Source organism: Herpailurus yagouaroundi, unplaced genomic scaffold (genome assembly GCF_014898765.1).
Source record: "Herpailurus yagouaroundi ecotype Mexico unplaced genomic scaffold, PumYag 165, whole genome shotgun sequence".
Classification (NCBI taxonomy): Eukaryota; Metazoa; Chordata; class Mammalia; order Carnivora; family Felidae; genus Herpailurus; species Herpailurus yagouaroundi.
In genome coordinates, this window is record NW_024412406.1 from 17,097,315 (window position 1) to 17,111,601 (window position 14,287).

Below are 14,287 nucleotides of genomic sequence, written 5' to 3' on the forward strand. Positions count from 1 at the left end.
TCCCCTACCCTCAGGACCCTGACCACGGTGTTTGTCGCACCGGCCGCGACAGTAATACAGTCTCCATGAAAACAGTTTGGCAATTTCTTATAAAAATGAAGTTGTAACTACCATATAACCCAACAACAACATTCCTGACCAATTATCTTAAAGAACTGAAGACTACACTCACACAAAACCTATACACAAATATTTATAGTAGCTCTATTCATACTAACTTAGATGTCCTTCAACGATAAAAGGGTTAGACAAACTGTTGTACATCCTTACCATGAAATGTTACTCAGCAATAAGAACAATTTATACACGCAACAATCTGGATGAATATCTAGAGAATTATGCTGATTTTAAAAGGTCAACCCTGGGGCACATGGGTGGCTAGTCAGCTAAGTGTCTGACTCTCAGTTTTGGCTCAGGTCATGATCTCAGGGTCATGAGATGGAGTCCCACATCCATCTGGCTCCACAATGGGCATGTAGCCTGCTTAAGATTCTCTCTCTCCCCACCAAAAAAAAAAAAGATTCTCTTCCTCTCCCTTTGCCCCAACCCGCTTGCATGCACACACACTCTCAAAAAATGAATAAAAATAAAAATAAAAATAAAAATAAAAATAAAAAACAAAATAAAAAGTCAACCCCAAAAGGTTACACATGTGATTCCATTTATACAGCATTTAAAATATATATATACATTTTTTTATTTTTTTAAATATATGAAATTTATTGTGAAATTGGTTTCCATACAACACCCAGTGCTCATCCCAAAAAGTGCCCTCCTCAATACCCATCACCCACCCCCCCTCCCTCCCACCCCCCATCAACCCTCAGTTTGTTCTCAGTTTTTAAGAGTCTCTTATGCTTTGGCTCTCTCCCACTCTAACCTCTTTTTTTTTTTTTTCCTTCCCCTCCCCCATGGGTTTCTGTTAAGTTTCTCAGGATCCACATAAGAGTGAAAACATATGGTATCTGTCTTTCTCTGTATGGCTTATTTCACTTAGCATTACACTCTCCAGTTCCATCCACGTTGCTACAAAGGGCCATATTTCATTCTTTCTCATTGCCACGTAGTACTCCATTGTGTATATAAACCACAATTTCTTTATCCATTCATCAGTTGATGGACATTTAGGCTCTTTCCACAATTTGGCTATTTTTGAGAGTTATACAGCATTTTTTTTTTAATTTTTTTTCAACGTTTATTTATTTTTTGGGGGACAGAGAGAGACAGAGCATGAACGGAGGAGGGGCAGAGAGAGAGGGAGACACAGAATCGGAAACAGGCTCCAGGCTCTGAGCCACCAGCCCAGAGCCTGACGCGGGGCTCGAACTCCTGGACCGCGAGATCGTGACCTGGCTGAAGTCGGATGCTTAACCGACTGTGCCACCCAGGCGCCCCTATACAGCATTTTTTAACAGTATTAAAAAGAAATGGAAACCAGATTAGTTGTTCCTAGTGCCTATGGAAGGAGTAGGAGCAGGAAAGAACTATATGTGGCTATAATATAAAAGGTAATCATAATGAATCTTTGTGAAGATGGAAGTGTTCTGTATCGTGACAGTACCCAATGTCATATATCTGGGCTGTGCTACTATACCATAGTTTTATAAGATCTTAGCATTAGAAGACACTGGGCAAAGGGTATACGAGATGTCTCTATATTATTTCTTACAATTCCATCATGGGAATCCATAATTATCTCAAAATAAATAGTTTAATTTTAAATAATGATGCTACAAAGTATACTAACATGCAAAAGATATTTATGACATACTGTTAATTTAAAAGCAGGTTACAGAATAATAATTATAGTGTATAACATAATTTTGGTGTATGTTGTGTGTATGTTTATACAAGTACATAAAAGGACTTCCTGAATGCTTATTTAGATACATCTATCACTAGATGAGTGGGATTTAGGTGATTTCAATTTTTGCATATGCCTATTTATATTTTTATTTATCAATAATATGTATGAATGACTTTTCTAACATGAAAGTGAGATTACTCTTTATTTTTTAAATGTACTTTCCATGAACACAGACTAAAAGCAATACTTTGAACGTGCGGGTTACACAATAATTGACAGTTAAAGTTACATCTGTTCTGAAGAGAAAAAATGATTAATACAGGTTCTATGGAAGAAAAATTAATTTTGAAAGAAATTATTATTTTAACAACTTACATAATAGGCTGTGCTGGCTGTTGGGTGACAGGAGCACTAACATAAGCTGCAGGCTGTCCTCCCATCATTCCCGGACCATCTTAAAAGAAAACAAACACATTTATTTCAGAGAACCCGTGTATTAACACTTTATCCATAAAGAAAAAGTCACATACTAAAAATGTCACCTAAGGAAAAAATTCCGTATTTCCTTCTCAGTTAGGAGTGAGCAAAGAGCATTGCAAGAAACCACAAAATAGTTATTTCTGAAAGCTAAACAAAAAAGAAATAACTAAGCAATATAGTTGAGTTTTAAAATAGGACATTTTTAAGTCAATAAACATGTAATATTTGAATTAAGTAAAGCTGTGCTTTTCCAATTTATTTATTTTTGCTTACAAAAAAAAATAATTTTCCTGACTGAACCACTAGGAAAACATGTTTACCCTATAGATAACTTACAATAAGCAAGACTGGGATCCAAAGTATTCCTGGCCCCATAAAAATAGTATGCATCATCATAAGGAGTCCGATAATTAGCAGCCAAAGGTGGTAGCAGGGGAGGAGGAGGCAGAGGTGCAATCCTGTATCAAAAGAAAATTGGAAAAATTTTCTCATATTTCACTGCAATGTTTTTTAAATCAAGGCATAATTCTTTTGCAAAAATGTTATTGAAAATGTAACTGCTGCTTTAGAAAAGCCACCATCTTGCTTTAATCTCATCAGAAATAAGGATTCAAAAAGCAAAAAATACACTACCAAATTTCAGAATCTAAGGCGCAATACTTATATGACAAAAACTTTGAATAATAATCAATTAACATCTAATTGGTCAGTATACGCAAGTATTGAACAAATATGGTCCCTGTCCCTCAGGAATAACACAAAAATAAACAGACAATTAAAGCACACCATGGAAGTGAAACAATACAAATAGACACGAGGTGCTGTAGGAACATGGAACAGGGACATTTAAATCAAATAGGGTAAGGAGGAAAGAATAAGGCTTTCTAGAAAAGAGAATGCTTCAGCCATGTTGCTGGAGTAACACAGAGGACAGTGCAGGAAGAAAAAGCAAAGAGGTATAAAACAGGATTATAAATGGTTCCATTTGACTGGCAGGTAAAAGGTGTATTTTTCTAATTGTAAAATAACTTAATTGTTCTTTCAAAGGAAGTCAACCATAATGTAAACAAAAACAACTTATATATCAACAGTAAAGTCTTGGCATGATGTTTTCTATTTCATGAAGTTAAAATGTTTTAAAAACCTCTACCTTAGCACTTCATTGCTGATTAGCAAATATCTATTTCCACCAAGGCAATATTTTCCAATATTGGAAAAGGCAAATTGGAAAAGGCAAATTCATTTAGATGACCAGAAAGGGAAAAGGGGGCATCCTAGAATGTTTTACTTTTGAGTGTATCTTAACAGGTTATCCCTTGTTGTATACTTCAAAATAATTCTGAAGAGCTAAGAAGTCATTAAAGTTCTCTCCAGTCATGAATATTTTTCACACTTACTGGTCACTCAGTGTGTCTAACCTTATTATCCTCACTGCATAGATACATCAACAAAGTAGTTAAGAAACTGCTATGAAAGGAAACTGTCAACATCATTAAATCTTAAATTTATATAGAGATTTATATAAAATTTGATCCTTAAAACAACCCTGTAACTATAGGTAAGAAAAACTAACTACTATTTCACTTTTACAAATGAGAAAACTAAAGTTTAATAAAGGTGTGGTTTTCCCAAAATCCAGACAGTGGAGCTAACCATTTTAATCCCTAAGCCAATGCTAAGACCATCATACCATGCTCTGTCATTTCACTCCCTCCTAGTCTTTTGAGTCAAGAAGCCATTAGATGAAAGAAACAAAGGACCCGATAAACAGAATACACATCACGCTACAATTTGTTCGTACTAAACAAAAGATAAGACCAAGTCCTACCGGAGGAAAGTACAGCACAGAAAAATATCAATGTTAAAAAAGAAAAACACCTGATTAAACACACTTCTATAAGACATTAATAGTAAGCAAAAAATAAGCTCAACTCCTACTAAGGAAAGAAAGCACAGCCCAGAAAATTTGAATGTTAACAAGACAATTTTCTTTATGTACAGCCTTAGTATGGCTTAATGCTTTTTACCTATAAAAATCAAATCCTTATCCTAATACCTAAGTTACAGGTTTTATAACCTCAACACCTTTTATTTCAGGAATTTGATTTGCATAGCCTGTAAGCAATCACAGAGAAAGAGTTGAAGGAAACACAAGCTGAAATAAAGTAATATATACAAAAAAGTCACATTAGAAACTTTGTTTTGCTTAAACTGAAAGTATTCACTGTTTGCCAAGTGGAAATTACAAAATTTAAGAAAATATATAGCTTTTGTATGTTAAAAGTTTTTAAAAAATAGATATTCTAAAATGTAACCTAAAGCTATATACCAAATGTAGTTACTCATTCTAAAAATACTAAGCATATTTAAACAATAAAAGAATGTTGTAAGGATTTCCCTTGTTTCATAATAAAAGACCAACAATGCAAACAAATCTCAAGAGAAATTCTTTGACAGAAGCTGTTATTTGTACAAAAATCTCTGAAGGATAACTGTATTCACTTCAGCAAATCCTTCTCAACATGAAATATAATGATACCTTACCTAATTCCCAAACACAAAACATTTTAAACAAGCACCTGGGAGGCACCATTTCACCAAGGGTGCAGCTGGGTCCATTGTGCAAGTCTTCATTTTGAGATGGGATGGAGTGAACTGATGGGATGGGTGGGGCAGATGGGGCAGGTAAGGGAGGGAGAGGTGTCTGGAAAGCTACTCTGGGTCTTTCAGGTGGTATCTTCTCTTCAAAGTGTCTTGGTGCCACACTAAACTGCTTTAGTCTATCAGGCTAAAATAAAGAAAAAAGTCTGTTTGTTACATAAAATCATAAATTTAAAGGTAGAAATTTAAAGGTGGAAGGGACCTCAAAAGACCCTCTATATCAGACTGTCACAGAATAAAAGAATTTTACAGCAATAAAAGGCCTTGAAGATCCAATCCTTATTTTATAAATGGGGTAACTGAAGCTCCCATTTGAAATTGAAGCCCCCACATGGAAGTACATGAATCACCTGATGTCTCACCATTAATAAATAATCAAGCAAAGATTAGAGGCAGATATTAATGCTGAATGTAAAATTCTTATTATACAACATTGTGCTGTTTCTCTATCCAATTGACATTTCTGACATTAAGTGTTCTCTAGAATGATTAGCCAAGGTTTTCCGTAAAAAGCCAGAGAGTAAGTTGATCAGGCTTTGCAGGGCCTGTGGTTTCTTCAAATGCTAAAGTAGCCCAAAATAAAATGTAAAACAATGAGTGAGGGTGTGCAGCCATACAATACAACTTTATTTACAAAACTAGGAAGCAACTAGATTTGGCCAAGGCTATAGTTTGCTAACCCCCACTTCAGAACATCATTTATGTATCCTCTTCTAAAATTTGACATCAAAAGTAAACCCAAAAGTATTGGTCTATTATGTCTAATGTGTTTATCTACCCTCATAAAGCCACTTGACATTCTAAAGGTTGTTTCATTTAAATATAAATAGGAATGTCCATCAAATACTAATGTAACTATAAATCAAATGTTTAATAACATACTACCATATTACATTAAAAAGTTCAAGATATTAAAAGAAAGTTTTTGATTATATAAATTATTTCCAAGGTATCCATTAATAGAAGAAAATGTATTTAGCTTTGGAATTATCCTTTTTTTTCCCCAACATGTTTAATTCCTCAGGAATCATTTCTCAGATTAATCTAAAAGTTTTATTCTATGAGCAGTCAAACACCCTGGGAGTGATACTGGTCCAGTATTACACTTCTTTAAATGGGCAACCCACAGGATATATACTCAGCACAAGTAAAAGTGTATCAAAAGCTGCCCATATTTGAATAATTTTAAGTTGCTGTATTCTTTGCAGGAATGAACTTTTTAATGAGATTAAAGTTTCTTAGTCATCAAAGGTAGACAAAAACTTGTGTTAGCAAATACATTCTACAGATCCCGCTACAGAAAAAGCACAATTTGAGAAGAGCAATAAAATATTACCTCCTCCCCACTTAACTGCAATGATGTAATTCATTCCATTTAATGAGAATTGCAAAATTAAAGTAAAAACAAGATTATTATCTCTCTAGTCCTACATTAAATAAAAATTACTAAAATGCTTAAACACTAGAATCAAAGGTTTCAGTTTCTTTGGAAATCATTCCTATACAATAAAAACTCAAGAAAAATATTAATGTCTATTGTAGATTGAATTGAGATAACTTTTCCTGCAATAGTGCATTTGAACCAAGTAGAAAGAACTAATTTAAAAAGAAACTAAAAAAATGATGCACATATGAAAAAGGAAAAATTATCTTAGAGAAATAAACAAGAGTTAGAACTTAAATTTTATGAGAATTGAATTTATTACTATTCAAATTGGTCTACGCTTATATTTCCCCCAATATCTTCTATCTCCACCTGCCACCACCTTTGAGGCTTATTTAAATCAAAGAACAAACATTAAAAGATTCCAGGAACCCTTACCGATTTCTCAGGGTCTCGTGCTCCAGAAGCTGCAACCCTGAGTTCCATATCTTTTTCTCTGAACAAAATTAAAATTCTATATATTAAACAGTTAAAGTAAACATAATCAAAATCATTACTAAGGCAAATTTTAGCACAAAGTCCATGCAATAACATCTTCAAGTACAAATAATTCTATTTACTTATAATAAAGCCTTAAATAATTCTGAAAACTCAATTTTTGATTTGGTGCAAATTCACCTGTAAACTGACTTACAGTAAGTGCCTCAAGTATTTAGAAGCCTCAGCAATTCACACAGAATAAAGTACAGAAGTAAAACAAAATCTTCACTTCATGAAACAAAGACATTTAGGATACATGTATATTTTGTTGGCAAAAGGAAGGGTAAAAATTTAAAAATTAATACCATACTTTCTAATAAGCTTCTAATAAGAGTTTTTAAGAAACTGATGCTAAAAAATTATTAATGTAAGACAGGAGATATTGGCTTTCTCTAAGATAGAGGGAAAAAAGCAAAACTAAAAGATGGTAGATCTCAAAATTCTCCAGAACCAAGATATCTAATCCTACTTGTAAACTATAATTAGTATTTCACAGGTATTTCTACAAGAAAGATTGCAAACACTAGGACTTGTATACAATATAAATATCTATCAATTTATCATGATTATTTTTATATTGCATTTATGGGTATGCTAATCATTTCACATTATATAAGACAAAATACTTCCATTTCATATTTGTTACTACATATGAGATAATATAGTGGGCATGTAGATTACACTAAATGCTACCCAAAATCAAAAACTGAAGAAATTAATAAAGGTATCTACAAGGCCTACTATAGGATATACACATCGTCTCATTTGCTACCTATATGACACAGTAAATGAACACTCCCATAGTATTTGTTCTACCACCCTGGCAGATTGATGTACATTGCAGAGGCTGAAATGGAAGTGATTTACAGATACATAATCATCTTAGGAAAAATATTCCATTATTTTACTATGTAATTGTTTATCACCATGTCATTTTACACAAATGCATTTTAAATTCAAAACATCTTTTTTAAATGCAAACCTTTCATTACCGTCTCTTGTTCTTCTGTTGTTCGGCCATTTGTTCTAGTAGTTCTAGTCTGTATTTCTCCTTCCTTCTTTGAATAAGTTCTCGATCTTCACCTCCTAGAAAGTGGTAAGAAAAAAAAACTGTCTAGTGGTATCTGAGTGGCTCAGTTGGTTAAGAATCCAACTTGTGTTTCAGCTCACTTTGAGACTGAGAGAGATTCTCTCCCCCCTCTCTTTCTGCCCCTCCCCCCGCTCACACTTGTGCTTGCTCTCAAAATAAATAAATAAACTTAAAAAAAAAGGCGGGGGGGGGGAATTGGCCCTCTTTTTTTAAGATGATTTATTTACTTATTTAGAGAGTGAGAGAGAGAAGGCGCATGCACACAAGCAGGAGAGGGGCAGAGAGAGAAGAGTCTGCGTTGTCAGAGCATCTCACAAACTGGTCTTAACTCTTAAGCAACATTTGCAACTAGAAACTTGAATTTTAAATAATATAAATATAATTTTTAATTATATCAAAGAGTACTGCATGTGCAGAAAATATAAAAGGTAAAATCATGTATCGTTACCTCTTCAATTAATTTCACAATTTATGAATATTTACTATATGTCAATCACAAGATACATTACTCTTTCCCAAACCTCTATACCTCAAAAACCTTAAATAAGAGAATACTCTAATAATCTCCATCCCCATTTTTCTAATAATTGAGATAATAATTGCCACTAATAACTCCCACAAGCCCCTTAAATTTAACAAGTATGTCCAAAATGAACACTTCAAAAGCAATTGCCCTTCTTTGTTTTCTGTTAATGGCCTGATCATTGAACCTCAAAACCTGCTATAACTTTGATTGCTCATTCTCTTATTCACTTCATATTCAGATCCTCTTTCTATTCTCACCACAATTAACCTTGGATCCAACCTATCTACATTTCACCTAGACTGCAGCAATAACCTCCTAATTAGTTTCTCCATTCCCCTCCCTCTGCTCCAATAAATGCAGCTTATTTATGTAAGATTAACTGTCTTAAAACACAACACTAATCACACTGGTACCCTGCTCAAATTCTACCTCAGTTCTACAGAAAAAAATATAAACCTCTCACCCAGGTATCATGTGCAAATCAAGTTGTGCAAACATTTATATCCACAGAAGATCATTATTACTGCATTTAATTTTTTGGACTTAGAGGTGATTTTTTTTTTTTTTTTTTAGGCTATAGTTGACACACAATGTTACATTGGTTCCAGGTGTACAACCTTGATTCAACAAGTCTATACATTATGCTACGTTCACCACTACTGCAGCTACCATCTGTAATCATATAATGTTATTATAGTATCACTGACTATATTCCCTATGATGTGCCTTTTATTCTCAGGACTTATTCATTCCATATCTGAAAGCCTGTATCTTCCACACCCCTTCATCCATTTTGCCCATCCTCCCACTCTGTTCCGCTCTGGCAACCATCACTTTGTTCTCTGTATTTATAAGTCTGACTCCACATATTTGTTTATTAATTTGTTTTTCAGATTCCACATCCAAGTGAAATCATACAGTAGTCATCTTTCTCTGATTTCACTTAAGTGTAATAACATCTAGGTCCACCCATGTTGTTGCAAATGACACAATCTCATCCTTTTCGTGGTTGTGTTATTACACACACATTACTGTCTATATATACCACTTCTTCATTATTCATTTGTCAATTGAGGGGACACTTAGGTTGCTTCCATATCTTGGCTATTATAAATAATACTGCAATAAACATAGGAGTACATATATCTTTTTAAATTAGTGTTTTCATTTTCTTTTGGTAAATACCCAGTAGAATTATTGGATCATTTCTATTTTTAATTTCTTGAGGAACCTACATACTGTTTTCCACAGTAGCTGTCCAATTTGCATTCTCATCAATAATACACGAATTCCTTTTTCTCGATATCCTCACCACCACTTGTTATTTGTCTTTTTTTTTATTCTAACCATTCTGACAAGTAGAAGGTAATATGTCATTGTGTTTTTGATTTGCATTTCCCTGATGATTAGTGATGCTGAGCATCTTTTCATGTATCTGTTGGTCATCTGTAGGTCTTCTTTGGAAAAAATATCTATTCAGGTTTGCTGCCCATTTTTAATTGGATTTTTTTTTTTTTTTTTTTTTTTTTTTTTTTTAGTGTTGAGTTGTATAAGTTCTTTATATATTTTGGATATTAACTCCTTATCAGATATATCACTTGCAAATATCTTCTCCCGTTCACTAGGATGCCTTTTCATTTTGTTGATGATTACCTCTGCTGTGGAAGGAATTTTAGTTTAGTTTAGTTTAGTTTAGTTTAGTTTAGTTTAGTGTAGTTCCAAAAGGTTATTTTTGCTTTTGTTTCCCTTGCCTTAGGAGACATTTCTACAAAGATGTTGCTACAGCTAATGTCAGAGAAATTACTGCCTGTGTTCTCTTCTAGGACTTTTTTTTTAGTTTCTGGTCTCACATTTAAGTCTTTAACCCATTTCGAGTTTATTTTTGTGTACAATGTAAGAAAGTGGCCCAGTTTCATTCTATTACATGTAGATGTTCAGTTTTCCTAGCACCATTTATTAAAGAGGCTGTCTTTTCCCCATTGTATGTTCTTTCCTCAGTTGTCATAGATTAATTAACTATGTAAGTGTGGGTTTATTTCTGGGCTCCCTATTCAGTTCCATTGATCTATGTATCTATTTTTGTGCCAGTACCATACTGTTCTGGTTACTGACTATAGCCCTGTGATACTATCTTGAAATTTGGAATTGTGATACCTCCAGTATTGTTTTCCTTTCTCAAAATTACTCTGGCTATTCACTGTCTTTTGTGTCGTTCAATACAAATTTTAGTATTATTTTTTTCTGGTTTTGTAAAAACTTCTATTGGTATTCTGCTGGAATTGCACTGAATCTGTAGACTATGGTGGGTAGCACAGACATTTTAATAATATTAATTCTTCTAACCCATGAGCATGGAATATCTTTCCATTTGTGTCATCTTAAATTTCTTTCATCAACGTTATTATTGCATATGTTAGTGACACAAAATAACCTCTTAATCTAGACATGCATCATCTGAAACACCACACAAATCACAGGATAGCAAAAATGCAATTGAGCCAGAAATTTCTCTACTACCTTAATTATGAGTTTCCCAACCATCAGTGAACATACAGCATCTAAGTATGCCCATTAAACACAGATGTCAGCAATTGTGAAGTTCCCAGAGGAGTAAGACAAATAACACTAAGGTTAATAATAATCTTTTATATTAAAGTAGATCTATCCATTCTACTTCCGACCATGATGGAGTAATAAACACAGAACTTAACTTTCCAGCATAAAAGAAAATAACAAAACTAGGCAAAATATGAAATATAGTAAAACCTTGGTTTGTGAGCATAATTCGTTCTATGCTTGTGATCCAAAGCACTTGTATATTAAAGCAAATTTCAAGAACCACTGGCTCAGTTGTAATCATGTGACATTTGGCATCACATACTACTCATATTGCAAGACATCACTTATTTATCAAGTTAAAACTTATTAGAAATGTATGCTCGTCTTACAGAACACTTGCAGAACAAATTACTCACAATCCAAGGTTTTACCATAACTGTTTTTCAGACACTGGACAACAGGTAGCCAAGGACTGTACTACCTGAGAGAAAGAAAACTAATGAGGTGAGCACTTTAAGCACTGCCATTTCTGCCTGAATGTAATTTACAGAGCATAGGTACAGCGAGGGAGAATCCAAACAAAGCCAGGAAACTAAGCAAATCACGTAAAAATCAAGATCAAGAAGGCTAAAATGTGTAGAAGTTTAGGTCAAAGATCCAAAAAGAAGCATAAAAAGAGCTTTAGAAATCTGTGGAGGGGTCCCTTAAGACGTTACTGTAGACTAGTCTATGAATGCACAGGATAAAATCCCATTAGGCTGGACATAAAACTATGGAAGACACAAACTGAAATATTCTCCAACATCCTCAAAGTAGAGACAAATTCAAATTCCAGCCAGCTATAGTGCAGTTCTCAGTATCCCTTATAGTGTTCAAGGAAGATGCCCCCAAGAAAGGTCATTCTGTAGTAACAAGGCTGGATTGTCCCTAGGAAGAAAGCTACCCTAAGATTTCCCTAGCTAAGCTTAAAGTAAAACCTCAAAAAGACTGGTTCTTAAATATCAGAAAAATGTGACTGTAGTAGGCAAAATTCTAAGGTAGATGCTATGCTACCTGCCTTCTGGTGCTGATTCCCTGTATAAACTCTCCCCTTGAGTATAAACAGAACCTGTAACATGTTTCCAGCCAACAGAAAGGAGTTTGCTAATATGATTTAGGTACCAATTCTGGATCAAAATTCAAGTCTGAATTACTTAAAAGGGAGATTATCTTGGGTGGGCCAGATATAATCAGGTAAAAGCCCTCCCTGAGTTTAGATATTCTCCTTGTTGGCATAATAAAGTGAGCAGCCATAGTAAGGTAGCACACATGGCAAGAAACAACAGATGGCCTGTAAAAATTGTGGGTGGTCTCCAGCTAATATCCAGTAAGAGGCCCTTAGTAATACAACCACCAGTAAATGAATTCCACCAGCAATGTGAATGGGCTTAGAAGTAGATTCTTCCCCAGTCAAGATTCAGATGGAAAATAGAGACTGGCTGACTCTATGAGACCTGACCCTTATGAGACCTGAGCAGAGAACCTAAACTCCTGATCCACAGACAAGATGAGATAACGTGGGGTGTTTTGAGCCCCAAACCTGTGCTAATCTGTGATGCAGCAGAGAAAACTAATACAGTGACCAATAAATATTAGAAAAGTTAGTCAATAGAAAAAAAAAAAAACACAACAGATGATGAAACAAATAAAGACATTAAATTAGCTACTGTAACTATGCCCAAGCATTTAAATAAAAATGGGAACATAGGGGTGCCTGGCTGGCTCAGGCAGTAGAGCATGCAACTCTTCATCTCTCAGGGGTCGTGAGTTTAAGCCCCACATTGGGCATGTAACTCCCTTAAAAAAAAAAAATTAACTGGATTTAATGGAACTTTAAATATATATATATATAATATATATATAACATATACATGTTATATATATATTATATATATATATATAATATATATATATATATATAAACAGGAACATAATGAGGAAGAAATGAGAAGCTGTTTTAAATTTTTTTAATGTTCATTTATTTTTGAGAAAGAGAGACAAAGCAAGAGCAAGGGAGGGGCAGAGAAAGAGGGAGACACAGAATCTGAAGCAGGCTCCACTCTGAGCTGTCAGCACAGACCCCGTTGCAGGGTTCCTATGGAGGGCTCGAACTCACGAACTGTGAGATCATGACCTGAGGTGAAGTCAGACTCCTAACCGACTGAGAAACCCAGGCACCCCAAGAAGCTGTTTTAAACAAAAAACAAAAACTGAGGAGTTCTTCTTCTATTTAGCAGAAAGCTACAAGAGAACACTGCTCAAATCCTACAATGGTGAAAAAGCTCAATCATCTATAAAACTGTAACTTTTAAAAAACCTGTCAGAGAGCTGAGGTTATAAGCAACCAGGTAAAGTGATTTCAAAAGGGCATAAAAACCAATCCAAAGAGATGGGATAATCCACATTTTTTACCTTTCCCAGAGTATGAAGAAGTAGGCAGTTACCTTAAAAGCAGGTAGGAAGAAAAATGCTGAAATGTTAATGACTTCTTAAAGGCTTTGAGCAGGCTAGAATAACGATATAGATTCTCTGGAATCTACCCAGACACAAGGGGAATCTCACTCACTTCTCTACCTTCACCAGAAGCTTATGAGACTGGAGATGGGGCAACAGGAGACATATGAAAGAGACCATTCTTTCCAGATCCTTCTTTCATTATAAAGCAATGGCCAGAATCTACTGGTGAAAGAGCAGAAAACCTGCTTGGACCCAGTTCTGCACTTACAAAAAGCAAAGTCCTGTTACTGTTAGGGGAAGGGCAGGAAATTCTCACACAACAAGCTCCACAGACATAAAGGAGGGTTTGGCTACCACTCTGGGAAGCATCATGAACACTGAGACTTATTTCTGAGAATGAGACACACAGAATCAGCCTTGCACCAAAGAAAAAGCGAAAGCAATCACTCTGTTAGAGTCAAACAGGTCCTGAAAACTGACAAAGATGCAGGCACACTAAGAAAATCCCTCCATGTTTCCGATTCTGTGTCTCCCTCTCTCTCTGCCCCTCGCCCGTTCATGCTCTGTCTCTCTCTGTCCCAAAAATAAACGTTGAAAAAAAAAAAATAATAATAATTAAAAAAAAAAAAAAAAGGGGGCGCCTGGGTGGCGCAGTCGGTTGGGCGTCCGACTTCAGCCAGGTCACGATCTTGCGGTCCGTGAGTTCGAGCCCCGTGTCAGGCTCTGAGCCACCAGCCCAGAGCC

The 14,287-nt window shown here is 34.9% G+C and overlaps 1 protein-coding gene across 12 annotated transcripts in view; it reads right to left on the reverse strand.

The window, feature by feature from the left end:
• The window catches only part of CSPP1 (centrosome and spindle pole associated protein 1), a 158,113-nt gene that overhangs the window by 75,547 nt on the left and 68,279 nt on the right, over positions 1-14,287 (reverse strand). For 10 of the 12 annotated variants that reach the window (XR_005794191.1, XR_005794192.1, XM_040487660.1 and 7 more), the window contains 5 exons: positions 7,865-7,958; positions 6,771-6,828; positions 4,867-5,075; positions 2,624-2,745; positions 2,183-2,261 (listed from right to left, as the gene is read on the reverse strand). Coding sequence is in view for 10 of the 12 variants with exons in the window: in XM_040487660.1 (XP_040343594.1) it covers positions 2,183-2,261; positions 2,624-2,745; positions 4,867-5,075; positions 6,771-6,828; positions 7,865-7,958 (562 nt within the window). In the remaining 2 variants the exon portion in view is untranslated. The remainder of the gene's footprint in view (positions 1-2,182; positions 2,262-2,623; positions 2,746-4,866; positions 5,076-6,770; positions 6,829-7,864; positions 7,959-14,287) is intronic. The other 2 variants (XM_040487663.1, XM_040487664.1) reach the window with 1 other exon arrangement.